Genomic DNA, 20,611 nt, shown 5'->3' on the forward strand with positions numbered 1-20,611 from the left:
AGACATAATGTCATCCAGCAACCATATCCAAATGCTTCATATTGTCATCACTGGCAACAATCTACATATCTCTGGCATTACAGCCTCTTATCACTATGCCAATAACTCCATGACTGTGTGAGGATGAGACAGTTACATAGCCCGCTGGAGGGCCAGTCATACTGTTGCTACACTTGTACCTTTTTGTGTGTGAGCCAAAGTGCCCAAGTGTGGACACGCTCTTCTGCCTCTTGATTTAGCAGGGGTGTTGTTGCCCTGTTTTCTTTTTTTCAGTTCTGTATTCTTCTTGGCTGGATTCATAGGAGAGTGCCAGGACAGTGTGTAGACTGATACCTGATCAGCTTGGATTCAACCCATAAAATGCCACTGTAATATCAGATCATGTCATGTGATAAACAAGTTAAAGAGCGACTACTGTGTACTGCACATACACATACTGTATATTATACAAATACATGACAAAATCCTTGTAAGGAAATAATCTGCTGGCCTTGCCATAACTTTCTCTTCCACAATAAGTACAGAATGTTTCGACCAACCCATTGTCATTTTTACTTCAGGTTAGAGAAGGTTTATTCAATTGTAGGTTTATTCAACAAAAGAAAGGCATTAAATCAAAAATATTGTAACACATTCCGAGGTTTTACATCTTTAATCTCCAATCAGTAACAATCGATTTGCTCTATATAATGGAGACCTATTCAGAATTACAATGTGACAGACAGTTGTTGACATCTGAGTTGGTTGTGGACATGGATATGAACTCTATACCAGAGAGTACTAAGGAAGAAAAATAAATAAAAGGCAACAAAAACAAAATCTTCATAAATATAGGAAAGGGTAGGATACAGCGGTTGTAGACATGAACCATTTCATTGTTTGTTCTCTCCAGTCAGTCATATGTACATGTTTTTTTTTCCAGCATCCAGAACCATCCTATAGAAAAACAAGTGGCATATATAACTTTAAAACTCACCGAAGGTTATTGAGTGTCTCGACATATTTCACATCAAAAGAGAGAAAGTATATAAAGAGCTTATAAAGACCACCTCACCTTTTTGTAAAGGCCTCATTCCGCTTCTAATTTGGGACTGTAAGAGATGTAAAGAACAGGTGTCAATTCACATGCCATATTTAGCCAACTGTGGTGGTTAGAACTGCAGTAGCAGGTCTACAAAATGTATAACATTAAAAAAAAATGCAGCCAGTTTAAAATATTCATATTACACAAAAACATGTTTTTTTTAGCAAGTGAATAGAGCTGATTGAATCTCCACGGGGGATACTCAACACCTTGGTGGGTGAAAAGCTGCTTGCAATGCTGTGGGTCCTGGTAGTAAATTGCAGTGTCTCGCTGGTCCCTAATGGGCCCGCTATGCCGAGTCAAGGAAATGATGTCGTCCCCCAACTGAGTGCAACTCCACTGTATATGGAGCCATTACAGGACTATTTTATGAGCAGCAGATAGGACTAGCACTCAGACCCTTGCGATTGCAGAGGCCACCTTCCACCTCCCCTACTCACCATGTAAGGCCAGCCTTGGAGAATATGTACGTCACACCAGGACTCAAATAGACTTTGGTACATATTAAAATAAATGTTGGTGCAACATTTTAGGTGATAATATGGGTACATATAAACTCTCTCTCCAATAAGACCAAAGTCAAAGCAGATGAAATGCCAAGATGGATATTTATTTATTTTAATAAAGATATTAAAGAAGTATATTTTGTTACAAAGTGGCCTTTTATTTATTAATTCAGTCAACTTCTGAATTCGGGCCTTGTAAATTGAAGCCCATTTGCCACATGAAACTTTATTCATGCCAATAAGAGTGACTGACCTGTATGCATGTGCATTTACTGTTCCTACTCGTCTTTGTCAGTGTCTGCATGCAAAGGCTCTGTTGAGGTAAATATAATTCATTTAGTGATCATGAACAAATGGCAACATTTCCACACAGCCTGATTTCAAAAACAGCAAATATCGAGTGTCTAAATTTGCATGGATAATGAATAATATATAACACCACTAAAAGTAGAAATACATTTGATTACAAAAGCATGGTCTATATTATAGATGAACTCGCTTCATACTTTGCGAGACTTCTTCCTCGGGTAAAACCATGTATGAGAAAGCACTTTCCCACTAGGTACAGACATCAATTCAACTTTTGATTTAATGTAATTTTATTGAAATGGCGTGGAGACAATGTTGATTCAAGCCGAGTGTGCCCAGGGTGTTCGAAATTAATTTACTTTTACATTTGATAATTTAGTCATTTAGCAGAAGCTCTTATCCAGAGAGACTTACAGTTAGTTACTTAAGTTGAGACAACCACATACCACAGTCATAGTAAGTACAATTTTCTCAACAAAGAAGTTATCCTACTAGAAGAGATAGTACTAGCAGGAAAAGACAAAAAAAAAGACACCACAACAACTTACTTTTGACCTCCAGCTTGCAGCCGGTGTCGACCTTCCCCAGTGTATTCTCGGCTCTGCAGACATACTCACCACCGTCGTATGGGCCAGGCTTACGGATCTCCAGGGTGCAGATGCCCCCTGTGCTGATCATCCTGTACTTGGGGTTGTCCATGTTGTTGAGAATCATCTTGTTCTTCATCCACATGATCTTAGGCTGCAATGACATATGCGATTTATACGTTTAATATCAATTGTTTATTTCAGCTTTCGTGTACTTGGAGCATGTATTACTATGCACGATACTAAAATCCTACAATGATCAGCAATCGCAAAGGGGACATACACTACATGGCTCGTCGAACATCACATTCCAAAATCATGGCCATTAATATGGAGTTTGTACCCCCTTTGCTGCTACAACAGCAGTTTGTACCCCCTGTGCTGCTCCACTCTTCTGGGAAGGCTTTTCACTAGTTGTTGGAACATTGCTGCAGGGACTTGCTTCCATTCAGCCACAAGATTACCATTCAGCATTACTAAGGTCAGGCACTGATGTTGGGCAATTAGGCCTGGCTCGCAGTCGGCATTCCAATTCATCCCAAAGGTGTCCGATGAGGTTGAGGTGGGGGCTCTGTGCACGCCAATCAAGTTCTTCCACACCGATCTTGACAAACAATTTCTGTATGGACCTTGCTTGGGCATGGGGGCATTGTCATGCTGAAACAGGAAAGGGCCTTCCCAAAATTGTTGCCACTACTTTGGAAGCACATATTCATCTAGAATCTCATTGTATACCATAGGGTAAAAATGTTTATTCACTGGAACTAAGGGGCCTAGCCCGATCCATGAAAAACAGCCCCAGACCATTATTCCTCCTCCACCAAACTTTACAGTTGTCACTATGCATTGGGGCAGGTAGCGTTGTCCTGGTATCCGCCAAACCCAGATTCTTCCGTCGGACTGCTAGATGGTGAAGCGTGATTCATCACTCCAGAGAACGCGTTTCCACTGCTCCAGAGTCCAATGGCGGCGAGCTTTACACCACTCCAGCCGAAGCTTGGCAGTGCGCAAGGTATTCTAACGCGTCGATCACACCGACAGCGTCATTTTCGTTTTGATACACCAGATTTACGTTCATTTCCAATGAAACTCTATGTTTGCCTTGCAGCATTGCATTGCAGAGGCTGTTGCAGTGCGTTCGGTGTGGTGCATACATTGGATTTATCGAATGTATGCATCAAATGTTGAACTTTTTGATGCATACATAGCCAGATGATGCTGCATACTATTTTGCATAACAACGCTGTCGGTGTGTTCGAAGCGTTAGGCTTGTGTGCGGTTGCTTGGCCATGGAAACCAATTTTATGAAGCTCCCAACGAACAGTTATTTTGCTGACATAGCTTCCAGAGGCAGTTTGGAACTCGGTAGTGAGTGTGGCAACCGAGGAAAGATGATTTTTACATGCTACGCACTTCAGCACTCAGTGGTCCCTTTCTGTGTGACCTACCACTAAGCTGCTGAGCCGTTGTTGCTCCTAGAAGTTTCCACTTCACAAAAACAGGACTTACAGTTGACCGGGGCAGCTGTAGCAGGGCAAAAGATTTGACAAACTGACTTGTTGGAAAGGTGACATGACAGTGCCAAGTTGAAAGTCACGGAGCTCTTCAGTACAGGCCATTCTACTGCCAATGTTTGTCTATGGAGATTGTATGGCTGTGTGCTCAATTTTAAACAGCTGTCAGCAACAGGTATGGCTGAAATAGCTAAATCCACTAATTTGAATGGGTGTCCACATACTTTTGTAGTGTACCTCTATGATCAATCAATTAAATGCCCCTATAAAGGAAGGAACATCACATAGGCTTGGCTATGTTGGTTTCTAGGGGGAAATTAAGCCCTTTCTTTTGATGGTAACATACAGTTGAAGTTGAAAGTTTACGTACACCTTAGCCAAATACATTTCAACTCAGTTTTTCACAAATCCTGACATTTAATCCTAGTAAACATTCCCTGTCTTAGGTCAGTTTGGCTCATCACTTTATTTTAAGAATGTGAAATGTCATCACATTCCCAGTGGGTCAGAAGTTTACACGCACTCAATTAGTATTTGGTAGCATTGCCTTTAAATTGATTAACTTGGGTCAAACATTTTGGGTAGTCTTCCACAAGCTTCCCACAATAAGTTGGGTGAATATTGGCCCATTCCTCCTGACAGAGCTTGTGTAACTGAGTCAGGGTCGTAGGCCTACTTGCTCGCACACACTTTTTCAGTTCTGCCCACAAATGTTCTATAGGCTTGAGGTTAGGGCTTTGTTATGGCCACTCCAATACCTTGACTTTGTTGTCCTTAAGCCATTTTGCCACAATTTTGAAAGAATGCTTGGGGTCATTGTCCATTTGGAAGACCCATTTGCGACCAAGCTTTAACTTCCTGACTGATGTCTTGAGATGTTGCTTCAATATTTCCAGATAATTTTCCTCCTCTTGAAGCCATCTATTTTGTGAAGTGCAACAGTACCTCCTGCAGCAAAGCATCCCCACAGCATGATGCTGTCACCCCTTTGCTTCAAGGTTGGGATGGTGTTCTTCGGCTTGCAAGCCTCCCCTTTTTCCTCCAAACATAACGATGGTCATTATGGCCTAACAGTTGTATTTTTGTTTCATCAGACCTGAGGACATTTCTCCAAAAATAATGATCTTTGTCCCCATGTGCAGTTGCAAACCGTAGTCTGTCTTTTTTATGGCGGTTTTGGAGCAGTGGCTTCTTCCTTGCTGAGCGGCCTTTCAGGTTATGTCGATATAGGACTCGTTTTACTGTGGATAAAGATACTTTTGTACCCGTTTCCTCCAGCATCTTCAAAAGGTCCTTTCTGTTGTTCTTTGCACTTTTCGCACCAAAGTACGTTCATCTCTAGGAGACAGAACGCATCTCCTTCCTGAGTGGTATGACGGCTGCGAGGTCCCATGGTGTTTATACTTGCGTACTATTGTTTGTACAGATGAAAGTGGTATCTTCAGGCATTTGGAAAATGCTCCCAAGGATGAATCAGACATGGAGGTCTACCATTTTCTTTTTTCTGAGGTCTTGGCTGATATCTTTAGATTTTTCCATGTCAAGCAATGAGGCACTGATTTTGAAGGTAGGCCTTGAAATTCATCCACAGGTACACCCACGATTGGCAAATTATGTCAATTAGCCTATCAGAAGCTTCTAAAGCCATGACATCATATTCTGGAATTTTCAAGTCAATTTAGTGTATGTAAACTTCTGACCCACTGGAATTGTGATACGGTGAATTATAAGTTAAATAATCTGTCTGTAAACAATTGTTGGAAAAATGACTTGTGTCATGCACAAAGTAGATGTCCTAACTGACTTGCCAAAACTATAGTTTGTTAACAAGAAATGTGTAAACTACTGACCCACTGGAATTGTGATACGGTGAATTATAAGTTAAATAATCTGTCTGTAAACAATTGTTGGAAAAATGACTTGTCATGCACAAAATAAATATTGCTACTGCAACATGTTAACACCATCTTTTCACATGTGAGGAGAATAATATCATTTCAACCCCACATGTGAATCTGCAATTCCACAAGTGAAAGTAAGATTTTCATGTGAAACGTAAAAAAGAATGTTTTCACATGTGAAAATGCAATTCTACATTTCAAAGTGAGATTTTTTTTTCAAATGTGAAATTTGCAGTTTTATATGTTAACTTTCACATGTGAAACTGCAATTCACGTGAGGTGAAAACATGTTGTTCTCCTCAAATGTGAAAAGGTGGCGTTAACATGTGAAGTCTAAATGTAATATTTAAATTTCAGCTCAACATATGAAACTGCAAATTTGACTTGTTCTTTTGTAAGGGTCAGTGTAAAGGCCCCCCATGATCCCCTCAGGGTAGGAATGTAACACATCTGACCCCTCCACCCCCTCCTCTCTGCCATACACCCACTACGGCCCAGTCGGCTAGGAGTCCAAGGTTCCGCTCAGAGGGAGACTATCATAACCTAACCCTATACGGAGCTGCATGTTCAACTCCTGAGTGACACAGCGGTCTAAGGCACTGCATCCCAATGCTAGAGGTGTCACTACAGACCCTGGTTCGATTCCAGGCTGTATCACAACCGGGCGTGATTGGGCCCAGCGTCTGGCCCAGCGTCGTTAGGGTTTGGCCGGGGTAGGCCTTCATTGTAAATAATTTGTTCTTAACTGCCTTGCCTGGTTAAATAAAGGTTAAATAAAAAATGCTGCTCTGCTTTGGCGACTGGCAACCCAGTGGATCTGGTGGGAGAGAAGGGGACAGACAGGCTGAGCTGGAGGCTCAGACATCAATCAATAAATTGTTTTTTATAAAGCCGTTCTTACATCAGCAGTTGTCACAAAGTGCTTATACAGATACCCAGCCTAAAATTTGCAGGAGGCTAACAAAGAGACTAAAAACCCTCCTTCCATAGACTATGTGTGTCTGTGTCTGTGTGTGCACATCAGGTAACTGATGCAAACAGTAGAATCAGATTTAAAACAGTTAAAAATACACCTTATGGAACAGTGGAGACACACACACACGTTTACACATTCACATAAGACATGCACTCTACACACACGTACACATGGATTTTGTATTGTATTTATGTGGTAGTAAAGTAGTGGCCTGAGTTCACACACTTACTGTGCTGTGAAAAGTGTTAATGTAATATTTTAAATAATATATAACTGCCTTAATGTTGCTGGACCCCAGGAAGAGAAGCTGCTGCCTTGGCTAATGGGTATCCTTAACAAATGCAGTTCTGCTAGCCTAGCCGACAGGTGTCCATTTCATTAACAACCTACAGTTACAACCTCATTAACAACCTAAGTTTTACCTTGGGGCATCCCCTCACAGAGCACAGCAGCTTGGTGCTGTAGCCAACAGTGGTGGACCTGTCGTTCAAAACAGTGGTGAACTTGGGAGCCTCGGTGAAGTCATGCTCCACGAACGGGGTAGGTTTGTAGTCAATAACTGAAAAATAATGAGACAAGCATGGATTAGGTTCTAAATGGGGGCAACTACAAGAAGACTTTATTGTTCCACTCGTTCTAACATTCTCTAACGTTGTGGGGGACCTGTTTAAAAAAATATGTCAAATTAGAATTTTCACATGTGAAATAGCTGTTTTCACATGTTGAGCTTAAATTTCACATGAAACCGTATTTTCACATTATTACTTTTAGAGTTCACAAGTTAACACCACCTTTCAGATGTGAGAAGAAAAACATTTTCACATCACATGTGAATTGCAGTTGCATATGTGAAATTTGCTGTTTCATGTGTAATATTGTAAATATGTAATGTGAAAATCGGATATGCAGTTTCACGTGAAGAACTCACATTCAAATGTAGAATTTCAAGTTCACATCCAAAAAATCTATCACATGAAAATTGAATTAGCAGTTTCACATGTAAAAAAACAATTACGCAAAAATCTAACTGTCACGTGTAGTGAAATGGTGTTTATTCTCCTCACATGTGAAAAAAGTGGGGTAATATGTTGCGGTAGAAATGTTTCCACATATGGAATTGCTCATTATTTAATGGCATTCTGTGAATAATCATTCAAGTGTGTTAAACGGTATAATTTCTTATTCTGAGCCATCAATTCGGAGTGTTACAGCTGCAAGCACACGCCTCTCTCCTTCATACGTTGATCACTGATTGTTGGAAGAAGCTCAGTGAAAAGAACTGAGAAACTAGCGCTCCGTGTCTCCTTATTTATCCTTTTTAACATGTCAAAATTAACACTGCCGAAGTCAATCAGTTAACCAAAGTCATTAAAACTGAAATAATTTTTGTGCTCAATTTTCTTATTGCAATGTCTGAAAGCGTTTAAAATACACTGAAAACATCCAAAATACATGAGTCTATATAGCTAAAATCAGCAATGTCAAAACAAGTTGACTTTGAGGTTAAACTAAGTTTGCTAAACAATTTACCTGATTTTGCTAACCGTTACTTTGGATAAAATCCGAACAGCAATGTTCATGTAATGTTTTTTGTATAAACAAAAATCTAAAATTACAACTCAACTTGAGCAAACTATGAATTTGCGATTAATCAGAGCAAATCCTGTGATAAACTCGATTACAGTTTTTTGTTATTGTTGATACCCATAGTTGAAAAAATGTGAAAAGCGGACATGAGTCGGTCATGGTTGCTAATGGTCACGTGATGAGGTAGCCCCGCCTACGACTTCTAAATAGTGTTGGCCCTCATGGTCAAATGGTAAAGACATTGGCATCTCCCGTTGGAGACCTGGGTTCTAATCCTGCCAGTTATAAAAGCATACATGTGAAACTTATATAATCACATGTGAAATGTTGAGAAACAGGGAAATGTGTCTGAGTCATGTGAAAATCCATTTTAAACTTCACATGTCTGAAAACAATGTGTCTGCTTTTCACACATTATTATTATTATTTTTTTACATATGATTTGTTCACGTGACAAATTCATGTGAAACGTCACGCGTGTCCGAAAACCATGTATCTGACTCATGAAAATGGCATGTACAAATATATATACACAGTACCAGTCAAGTTTGGACACACCTACTCATTCCAGAGTTGTTACTATTTGCTACATTGTAGAATAATAGTGAAGATATAAAAACTATGAAATAACACATATGGAATCATGTAGTAACCAAAACAGTGTTTAGGAAATCAAGCCACCCTTTGCCTTGATGACAGCTCTGAACACTCTTGGCATTCTCTCAACTAGCTTCATGAGGTACTGTAGTCACCTGCAACGCATTTCAATTAACAGGTGTGACTTGTTAATTTGTGGAATTTCTTTCCTTCTTAATGCATTTGAGCCAATCAGTTGTGTTGTGACAAGGTATACAGAAGATAGACCTATTTAGCAAAATACCATCTAATGGCAAGAACAGCTCAAATAAGCAAAGAGAAATGACAGTCCACCATTACTTTAAGACATGGTCAGTCAATCTGGAAAATTTCAAGAACTTTAAACATTTCTTCAAGGGCTGTCGCAAAAAAACCATCAAGCGCTATGATGAAACTGGCTCTCATGAGGATCGCCACAGGAAAGGAAGACTACAAGAAACACGAGCAATGGACATTAGACCAGTGGAAATATGTCCTTTTGTCTGATGAGTCCAAATTAGAGATTTTTGGTTCCAACCGCCGTATCTTTGTGAGATGCATAGAGGAGGTGTGGGGGTGCTTTGCTGGTCTCACTGTCAGTGATTCATTTAGAATTCAAGGCACACTTAACGAGCATGGCTACCACAGCATTCTGCAGCAATACGCCTTACCATCTTGGTTTGCACTTAGTGGGACTATCATTTGTTTCAACAGGACTATGACCCAAAACACACCACCAGGCTGTGTAAGTTTTAATTGACCAAGGAGAGTGATGGAGTGCTGCATCAGATGACCTGCCCTCCACAATCACCCAACCTTAATGCAATTGAGATGGTTTGGGATGAGTTGGACCACAGAGGAGAAGCAGCCAACAAGTGCTCAGCATATGTGGGAACTCCTTCAAGACTGTTGGAAAAGCATTCCCCATGAAGCTGGTTGAGAGAATACCAAGAGTGTGCACAACTGTCACCAAGGCAAAGGGTGGCCACTAAAATATATTTTGATTTGTTTAACACTTTTTTTGGTTAGTATACGACTCCATATGTGTCACTTCATAGTTTTGATGTCTTCACTATTATTCTACAATGTAAAAAATAGTAAAAAATAAAGAAAAACCCTTGAATTAGTTTGACTGGTATATATATATATATATATACCGTATAAATAAATAAATGTTATTTTCACGTGTGATTTTCTCATGTTTCTTTTTGTAAGGGACATTTTTTTTAAAGGGTGGTGTGGAGAGTGTCTCACCCTCCTTCACAATGGTGGCTTCTCCCTTGGTCACGGCACATTCCTCACTGAGTCCGCACTTGTTCTCTGCAAAGATCCTGAAGGTGTAGGTGTTGCCCATAATGAGGTCTGAGATGGTGGCGTTTAGTCTGGTGTAGTGCTCCAAAATGTTGAACCAGTCCTGGGCAAGAGACCATATGAGTATTAATAACATTTCAATGGCTTGTTATTACACATATTGTATTTTCTTTTGGAAGACAATTTTTTGGTGTAATGTATACTGAGATGTACTTTGAAATAACATTTTGGGGGATTGTATTTGATTACAGGGAATATATTTGCTGCTGAATCAATGGGAATTGTGTAGATGAGAGGGCTACAGAAGTTGTGAATGACTCAGTATGTCATTCACTATGACACTGTATGGTAAGCAAGAGGGTTTCTCACCCCGGTCTTCTTGTCAGCTTTCTGGACAGTGTAGCCTGTGATCTCTGTGTAACCATTATCTTTGGGTACAGTCCACTCCAAAGCAACGTTGAATCCCCAGACATCCACAATCTTAATGCTGGCTGGTGGCCCAGGCAACTCTGTGGGAGAGCAAGCACCGAGATACATGGTTCAATATGGGTTGCATCATTAGTATCAGTAGACTCACAAAAAACTTAATCACTCTCCAGATCAGTTAAGACCTGACCAGAAACAACTCCTTGCTCTGGTGATGACCAAAATAGTTGAAGTCAGAAATCTACATACACCTTAGCCAAATACATTTCAACTCAGTTTTTCACAATTCCTGACATTTAATCCTAGTAAAAATTCCCTGTCTTAGGTCAGTTAGGATCACCACTTCATTTTAAGAATGTGAAATGTCAGAATAATAGTAGAGATTAATTATTAACTAATTATTTCAGCTGTTATTTCTGTCATCACTTTCCCAGTGGGTCAGAAGTTTACATACACTGAATTTGTTTTTGGTAGCATTGCCTTTAAATGGTTTAACTTGAGGCAAAAATGTCAGGTAGTCTTCCACAAGCTTCCCACAATAAGTTGGGTGAATTTTGGTCCATTCCTCCTGACAGAGCTGGTGTATCTGAGTCAAGTTTGTAGGCCTCCTTGCTCGCACACGCTTTTTTCAGTTCTGCCCACAAATTTTCTATAGGATTGAGGTCAGGGCTTGTGATGGCCACTCCAATACCTTGACTTTGTTGTCCTTAAGCCATTTTGCCACAATTTTGGGAGTATGCTTGGGTCCATTTGGAAGACCCATTTGCAAACCAAACTTTAACTTCCGGACTGAACATCTTGAGATGTTGCTTCAATATATCCAGATAATTTTCCTTCGTCATGATGCCATCTATTTTGTGAAGTGCACCAGTCCCTCCTACAGCAAAGCATCCCCACAACATGATGCTGCCACCCCCGTGTGTCACGAGATACTAGGAGTGGTGGGTGGAATCAAGCGCAGAGAGCAGGGTTCAGTAGAGTGTCAATTTATTATCCGGCGCACAAACGGTCACGCCAACACACAGGGCGCATACAATTAACCAGCCCCAAAACACAGGACCAAAATAGTCCGGAGAATATATGCACGACAAAACACCATACAACAGAGTAACGAAACAATCCCGCACAAAACAAGGGCGGGACAACCTACTATATATAAGGACGCTAATTAAACTAAAATACACACAGGTGAAACTAATAAGACAAAACCAACAGACAAACGAAAAAGGGATCGGTAGTGGCTAGTAGGACGGTGACGACGACCGCCGAGCACCACCCGAACTTCGGCGGAAGTCGTGACACCGTGCTTCATAACGATGGTCATTATGGCCAAACAGTTCTATTTTTGTTTCATCAGACCAGAGGACATTTCTCAAAAAATTCATTTTCCCATGATGCCAAGCAAAGAGGCAGTGAGTTTGAAGGTAGGCCTTGAAATACATAAACAGATACACCTCCAATTGACTCAAATTATGTCAATTAGCCATTCAGAAGCTTCTAAAGCCATGACATCATCATCTTCTAGAATTTTCCAAGCTGTTTATAGACACAGTCAACTTAGTGTATGTAAACTTCTGACCCACTGGAATTGTGATACAGTGAATTATAAGTGAAATAATCTGTCTGTAAACAATTGTTGGAAAAATTACTAGTGTCATGCACAAAGTAGATGTCCTAACCGACTTGCCAAAACTATAGTTTGTTAACAATAAATTTGTGGACTGGTTGAAAAACGAGTTTGAATGACTCCAACCTAAGTGTATGTAAACTTCTGACTTCAAGTGTATTTTTTGACAGGCTAATGTTGTGTCATCATCTGTTTTGGAAATGAAAAGAAGGTTGGACAGTCTAATAGAATTTGACTGACCAATAATCTGGATGATGATAGCAGCTTTGTCTTCAAAGTCGTCCACCTTCACGCACATTTCGTATGAGCCAGAGTCCCCCCTCTCTGCTTGACGGATGAACAGGATGCTGTCTCTGTCAGATGTACGGATGTTGGCCCTTTTGGAGTCGAGGGGCTGTCCATCCTTTAACCAGCTAACCACTGGCTTAGGTTTGCCCTAGGAAAGTAAAGAACACAAGGCTCAATCAATTGCCTTAGCTTCCATCTGTATGGACACATGCTACAACATCAAGTAATTTCACATCATTAGTGCCAGGAGTCTTTTCTGACCATGTGAAAAACCTCTAGCCCATAGTTGTAGCCTATAGCTAGGGCCCAATGGTTTTGGTCCTGCTCAGGTCATGTGGTTTAGACACTCCCAGGCCTTCCCATCTTATAATGCAAACTCACAGAGTAGGGGATGACAAGGTTGATCTTCTCGCCGACTTTCTTGACATACCTCTGCCTCAGGAAACGAGGCAGGCGGACTTTGGGGCGAGCTACAGACAGATACAAATAGTTTACGAATAATAATAATCAACCTGTTCAAAGAAGTAAAATGACTCTGAAACTGTGACCCACACAATGGATAGGACACTTCAGAGATACTTCAGAGCGAGCAATTGTATGTGTATCTGAAAGAATAAAAATCAACTTCCTCAAAACCCACTCTCTGTACCTTCAGCTTCGAGACAGATTCTCCTGTACTCCAGTCATCCAGACCAGATCTAGTTTGGTGGGAACCAAACACCTGCTGAGTCTAGCGGAGTGTCACTCACCAGAGCTCTAAATAGGTCCCATCTGAACTCATGCCATGTCGCAACACATGATGTAGATCTACAGTTACCCCAGCCCACACTGTTAAACAGGCTGCAGTAAGAATCACACTCAACTGCACTGTAGATTCTTCAAGACCATAGGGTTCCCCACAAACACACCATTCACAGCCAACAGGCTTACTGTGTCAAAACATGGACAGAATGGTTTACATTTGTAAATAACTCATGTTCATATAATTGCACACCTGCACCCACACAAACCTATGCACTAGTGCTCTAGGCAGAAATATGTGCTTCTATCAGAAAATGTATTTAAAGCAAAACAATCAACCAACTGGGGAATGGGCATGGTAGAATTAGGTGTGTTTCTCCGTGGAGTGTCCTGATTTGACGCTCCTTATGCGGCGATCAGGTCAAAAGAGAACTTCCTTGTCCCCGTCAGAGTCTGTGGCATGTTTCAAAATAAACACAGGGTCCCTGGTCGTCTCAAAGGACTTAGATGGCATACGAGACGTTAGATCCCTCCCCTGTCCCCACCCCCTCTGTGTAGAGTGGACACTTTGGAATGTCCCCCATCCCCACCCCCCTCGACAGTTTGCACTTGTTTCCATCGCTCTTACATGGGTTGGCTTGACACCTCTCGAGCACGCATTCTGACCGGGGAGTCAACTTGATGCCAAACCTTCCGAATTGAATCCGTGTTAATAGCAGACACGTCCCAACTATTTTTCCAAGGATTTGTGGGAAAGTTAGCGGTCGTTCCATTGTGTGGTAAACCAGATGCTTTTATTGGTGGACCAATGGCTAAGTTTGACAGTGGGACAGTGGTACAGGGACTGTGACACTCCGATTGGGGGTCGGCCAGTCCCTGTATGAGTCCTTGGGGTTCAGGTTTCATTACCCTCCACTAAAATTCTCCATTACACATTTGCTGATCCTTGCTTACATAAATAATGTTTTAATCAACTCTCGTAAAAAAAACAAAAACGTAGGTCTACCAATTACTTTGGTTTTGATATAACTATTTTACCGTATATTCAGAACATCGGACTCTAAAACACAAAATCCAGGGCCACTGTATACAGTACATTCACTTGCTTCCAGGATGATTGCTGTAAATGAAGAGGCTTGACTAACCATTAACGGTTGTCATTGAGGAAAACAAAAAGTAGACAAAGTAAGAAGACACAGGTGAAAACATGCACCCAAAAGCAAGGAGGTAGTACATTTATCCTTTTACAAATGGGGAGCTTAGACCGAGGATCTCTACCCCACTCTTGGTGGCAACAATCTCGGAAGGCCACAGTTGCATTAATCTAACGGGCCAGGGATGTGACAACAGCCGTTGGATATCTGAGATTGAAATCAAGCGGAGCCGTTTCTCCCTAGCTGTTTCAACGTCAGCTCTTTTAAAAGGCATTTCAACGATAAAGTCTGACACCGCCCACCGCAAACAGTTTGGACTTGCTGTTATTGCCGTCCCAATAATACAATACTGTCTACTTGAAGTCCATGGAAGAAAACCCACACATCTGCTGGTTGGAAGAAAAGGACCATGGCATGCTTCTGAAGTACAGTAGTTAAGGGCTGTTTGTGAGTGAGGACTATTGTCCAGCCTTTGCTTACCCCCAACCTCCTTGACCAGAACAGGGTCAGCGATGGTAGCAGGGGGGCTGCGGCCACCAGGGTTTACAGCAACCACCCGGATCAGCAGACGGTCGCCGGTAGTCTGGTTCTTGATGACATAACGGCAGGACACAGTCAGATCCTCGTTGGCTACTTTCCAGTCTTCAGCTGTGACAGGAAAGTGAACAAACTTAGTACAATATAGAACTGTGGCAGGAGACATAGCACAGGGAGGACAAAATAGAACTGTGGCAGGAGAGTGATCACAGTGAGGACAATAAGTATCAGCTAATAGCGCAGTTCATGACCTTCAAGGTACACCTTATGTTCAGACAATGAGCAGACAGCAAGGTGAAAGAGGCAGGGACAATTAATAAACACTGATACAGACATAGAGAATCTTCAGTTCTTCACTGATCGAAAATGTAAACTACAGGACACATATTTCAATAAATTACATTTCTAGTGGTGACTGAGCATCAGGGGAAGTACTTGGATGGAAAGTATTGCCACGACTTACCTTCTTATCTGGGCCCAAAAACATATTTTTAAATGGATGAATTAAGGAGATTCATGAATAAGAATATCATACGTTCACATTTTCCAGGTGCATTATTACATTTGCAAGGTGAAATGTGCAGTTGCATTACTATGATTTCTTCGCTGCCATTTGACTTGAGTCTGTTACTGACATTAGCAGAAGGTTGTGATCTAAAAGCAGGCACCAGCTAGTCCATGGCACCGCCAGTAATGCCTCTCTCCTTATAGGGAGAGGTTAGGTACAGTATAAATCATCTAGTGACATGCAGGAGACAGGTGCAACTGATAGGTCTGACCAGCTCAAATAATATAATTTCAAATGGCAACAGCTTAAAGTGGAACTTAGCCACATCATATGGTGTTAGGTAAAACAAATTGATAAACATTTTTCTAAGGTTGTGGTTAATTCTCTATTTTACCTTACAAGCATATCAGAGATGTACAACATCCAATGGGACAACATAACATTCAAAGAACTTAGTAGTCAAATAGTAGCCTGGTATCAGATTGGTCATGCCCATGACCATAGGAGTTGGCAAGACTGCACAAACAGATCTTGGACAAGGTTAGTTAAGGTAGTGGGCTTGCATAACTTACTTCCCTCCTTGGTGATTTCCACAGTGTACCCATCCAGGCCAGAGTTGGCTGGAATGGTCTTTGGAGGCCTCCAGGTGATGGTCACTGAAGTGTCGCTCTTGTCGTCCACTGTCACTTCCAAGGGCTCACTGGTGGGCTCTACAGTTGGGAAACGCAAACACAATTCAGACAACGCATTGTACAACTCGGAAGTGAGATTAAATATTAGCCCTATTGGATTATACATTATCAATCAAAAACAAAGTAATGTGGCTCTAATTAGTTTGGAAATGCTAACACAATTCAGACAATGTACAACTCGAGTTGCAAGAGGAAATAGTTAGCCTAATTGGGTTATCATATCAACGGAAACATGGCATTAAGGGCTCCACATTGTTTAGAAATGCAAAAATAATGCAGACATTGTACAACTTGAAACTTGGAGGACACGATACTTAGTTATCATATCAATTATTTTAAAAATGTAATAGGAGAATGTGTGAAGAGCTCCGTAACGGTTTGACCAATCTTTCCTCTGACTGTCGAGTTGGTTTACCTTTGGGTCGGGGGCGGGGGGGGGGGGGGGGGGGGGGGGTAGGTGTTTTGGGGGTTCCTCTACGGAGGCTGCGTCGGCAGCAGCGGCTGATGTTAAATGTGCATTTACATAAAAGGTCAGAGGCAGTAGGTATGAGAGCAGTGTTCTAGAATCCATTCCAATGCCATCTCTTACTGAACTCCTCTTTGTTCATGCAGTAGAGAGATGAAAACAGTCTTCACCTATTCCATCTGCTAAGGTGCACTAGGCTTTAACTAGGGCCCGGAGTGTTCCCCTGGTCAGGTCACATAGACAGGAAAAACCTTTGAATGCATTATATGTATACCAAACTAACTATACCTTCTCATGATCCCATATTGGAGTGGATTGGAATTGGACATATTCAGATGTGAAGTTAGAATTGATCCATTTCACATGAACAGGTTTTACTCCTTCAGCAGCAGGGGCATCTCCCTCTGTGGTTGAGGCACCTGTAGCTGCAGCAGCATCAGCTAGTGTTTAATGTTAGAGATTCATCTAATGAATTAGTTCAAATAACGTAAGAGCCTGCTCCTAGATCTGTTAACTTATGATAATGACCAGAGGAGTTGGCAAGACAGACAGCACAAACAGATCAGGGACCATGAAAATAAGGCCATACCTTCCAGGATGGGCAAAATGCCCAATTATCATTGAAATCGTCTAGCTCTTTTTTTCCATTTAACTAGGCAAGTCAGTTAAGAACAAATTCTTATTTACAATGATGGCCTACCCCGGCCAAACCCTAATACTGCCTTGAATCAAACCAGGATCTGTCGTGACACCTCTAGCACTGAGATGCAGTGCCTTAGACCGCTGCGCCACTCGTAAGTTAGTGCTGTTAGCCAAAAGTGATTTACCATCATTCTAAACAGGAAAATCCGTATTAAGTGGCATATGATGAAGTCCCTTGGCTCTTTATGGATTGGTAGTGAGCCTATTACCATCAGGGTGGGCAACAACCTCAGCATCAGCAGCGGGGGTGCCTTCCTCTGCAGCAGTGGAGGTGGCTAATATTAATTAAACATTAGCAAGGCGTTTAGAGCAAAAGCTGACTAAAGCTGACTAAACATTTCAAAAGATGTTACAAAATGAAAAGATGTTGCAGAATGTTATGTGGACAGGAAGTACCCGTACACGAGTAGAGATCAAGAACTTACAGTAAAAGAGGTTAAGTAGCCTAGTCAAAACAAACATCTGTTATTCTTGGCTTTACCCTTGGATGGTGCCTCAGCGTAGGCCCAGCAAAGAGCTTATTGCAGACAGATAGTCCTTCATTTCATCAGCTGTCCGCAGGTGAAGAAGCCAGACTTGGAGATCCTGGGCTGGCGTGGTTACAAGTGGTCTGCAGTTGTGAGACTGGTTGGGTGTACTGCCATATTCTCTAAAACGATGTTGGAGGTGGCTTATGATAGAGAAAAACATTCAATTCTCTGGCAACAGTTCTGGTGGACATTCCGGCAGTCAGTCAGCATGCCAATTGCACGCTCCCTCAAATCTTAAGACATCCGTGGCATTGTGTTGTGTGACAAAACTGCACATTTTTATTGTCCCCCAGCACAAGGTGTGCCTATGTAATAATCATGCTGTTTAATCAGCTTCTTGATATTCCACACCTGTCAGGTGTATGGATTATCTTGGCAAAGGAGAAATGCTCACTAACAGGGAGGTAAATAAATTGTGCACAAGAAGCTTTTTGTGCGTATGGAACATTTCGGTGACATTTTATTTCAGCTCATAAAACATGGGACCAACACTTTATGTTGCGTTTTATATTATTTTTGTTCAGTATAGTTTGAAACATATATGATGTAGTGAATGTACTCTAAATCAAGTATGCCTTGTCAGCATTGTGATGCATGAATTACCCTCTGGCTCAGCAGGCGGCTCAACAGGCACCTCAGGTGGGGAAGCAGCCTCTTCAGCAAGAGCAGCTAACGTTAAAGGTTTGGTAACATGGTATGTTAGTTTGCTAGCTGTTGACTGTAGTGGTGTTATTCCTGGATGGATTATTATGTTTGAAGACACACAATGTAAGCTACTTCCTGAACCATTAGAGAGTAGCCTACGGCCGAGCACAATGCTTTATCCAGGGGATCAGGGTGCGCGCAAAGATACACAAAGGATAGAACTTTGGTGTCCACTGAATCACCATTAATCAATAGCTCATATACAGTATACAGTGAGATATCGAGCAGTTGCAATACTTGACTAGGTAGTCAGGCTATCAAGTGCCTTACACCAGTGGATCCTAAACTGTGGGGACTTTCAAGAGTAAGTTTAAAGACGGACTGATTTCCACCACCACAAAATTGTTCCCCGATGCAAGAAGGGGGGGCCTCGAGTTTAGGAACCCCTGCCTTACACAAGCACTTGCACAACACATTGTAGGCTTGTCGTCATGGAGCCCACAATGATTCTTCTGCAAAGTCTTCCGTAATGAGTCCTCAGGCCTATCTCAAAAGTAGGGGCGTCAGTGCTTTATCGTTTTCTCTTATGAATCAATCATGGACGAATGTTGCTTATTTCTTTTAACCAAATGATGTGGAAGAACAGACTCTCTCGGAATACACGTCACGTGACGTAATATTTTTGCAGGGGTTTTGGCGGTGCGCAATGGGAGTTAGTTACATTTTGGACCAAAAATGGTAAGGCTATTTATAGAAGGCTCTTGGAGAGACCCAGTGGCAAAGGGACTGGCATAAGATCCATGACCTCCATTGAAGCATTGGGTAAATTATAAAGACCCATTAACAAATCATGTCAACGTTTAGTTTTAGCACTCCTGGGAACTTATGAAAATGTTAAGTATGCCCCTTGCGCACCAAACAAACGTCACCATGGCTCATCCATTCAGAGAGGAGATCAATGACATAATTGACAAAGTAGCCCATGTTTTTCTGCTAAAAGCCCAACCGAGGCTCATTTCATGGAGCATTATTGCATTACCATTTGGAGGAGGGGGTGTGGGTGCTTTGGGCTGCTCAGGAGCGGGTTCTACGGGAGCCTTTTCTTCGGTTGGAGCAGCCTCGGCAGGGGCAGCTGCTTCGGCAGGGGCAGCCTCTGCCGGTGGAGCTTCGACCTCGACAGGGGGAGCAACTTCAGCAGGAGCCGCCTCCACGGGTGCAGGGGCAGGTGCTTCCTCCTTCTTAGGAGCAGGCGCTTTCGGGGATGCCTTCTTGATAGGGGCAGGCTTCGCAGGCATGGTGGCAGTTTCTGCTACTCCCAAAGTCAGTAAGTCCTCAAAGAGTCATCACTTTAGAGGGAGTGGCAGGCTATATAGACAGTGGTCCCAGACTCCACCCCCTAAGGAATTGTCTGTAACAGATACTTGACTGAATCTTGGACCTTATTATAGACCTAGTAGGGACATCCCAACACTTTCATTACCCCGTTGAAGTTGAAATGTTAAAATGGTTAAAGTTACGGTTCAGGGTAGGGACGTACCAAGGATTCCAAATAGCACTAACTCTAGTAAGAATAGGGACCATTAGGCCCGAGAGGGGGTCCAATCTGGCCCACGGGTGGTTTGTGAAAAATATATCTATATAAATGCTTTATATATATTTAAACATTCTGTGTGTGGGGGGGGGGGGGGGGTGAACTAAATACATTTACAAAATGAATAAAACCAAATCAAAACTATGTTGAACTGATAATGGACCTACTGTACATTCATACAGTTTCTTTACTGTTTCCAGTTAGCTAATAATCACTGAAATGAAAGCTAGACAGTCAGGGAGTATTTTTATATTCCAAAAACGATAGAGAACTAATTTTCACAAATTTTGACGGCAAGGAAATATAACCACTTT

At 41.7% G+C, this 20,611-nt stretch overlaps 1 protein-coding gene across 1 annotated transcript; it reads right to left on the bottom strand.

The window, feature by feature from the left end:
- Positions 1-637: 637 nt before the first annotated feature.
- On the bottom strand, positions 638-20,121 carry LOC139413260 (myosin-binding protein H-like). Its single transcript, XM_071160430.1, has 12 exons — positions 19,746-20,121; positions 16,244-16,381; positions 15,107-15,274; positions 13,113-13,201; positions 12,684-12,879; positions 10,760-10,899; positions 10,334-10,493; positions 7,300-7,436; positions 2,448-2,640; positions 1,844-1,903; positions 1,055-1,091; positions 638-936 (listed from the first exon to the last, which is right to left on the bottom strand). The coding sequence occupies exons 1-10, from the start codon at positions 19,999-20,001 to the stop codon at positions 1,869-1,871; spliced, it is 1,512 nt and encodes a 503-aa protein (XP_071016531.1). The 5' UTR covers positions 20,002-20,121; the 3' UTR covers positions 638-936; positions 1,055-1,091; positions 1,844-1,868.
- Positions 20,122-20,611: the final 490 nt, after the last annotated feature.

This window comes from Oncorhynchus clarkii, chromosome 7 (assembly GCF_045791955.1).
Source record: "Oncorhynchus clarkii lewisi isolate Uvic-CL-2024 chromosome 7, UVic_Ocla_1.0, whole genome shotgun sequence".
Classification (NCBI taxonomy): Eukaryota; Metazoa; Chordata; class Actinopteri; order Salmoniformes; family Salmonidae; genus Oncorhynchus; species Oncorhynchus clarkii.

Excerpts from the sequence above, each read along its gene's own strand:
- LOC139413260 (XM_071160430.1), bottom strand. The coding sequence starts at position 20,001 with ATGCCTGCGAAGCCTGCCCCTATCAAGAAGGCATCCCCGAAAGCGCCT. Across the intron at positions 12,880-13,112 it reads ACCTTGTCATCCCCTACTCT|GGCAAACCTAAGCCAGTGGT; the intron begins GTGAGTTTGCAT and ends TTACTTTCCTAG. Across the intron at positions 2,641-7,299 it reads CTGTGAGGGGATGCCCCAAG|CCTAAGATCATGTGGATGAA; the intron begins GTAAAACTTAGG and ends ATGTCATTGCAG.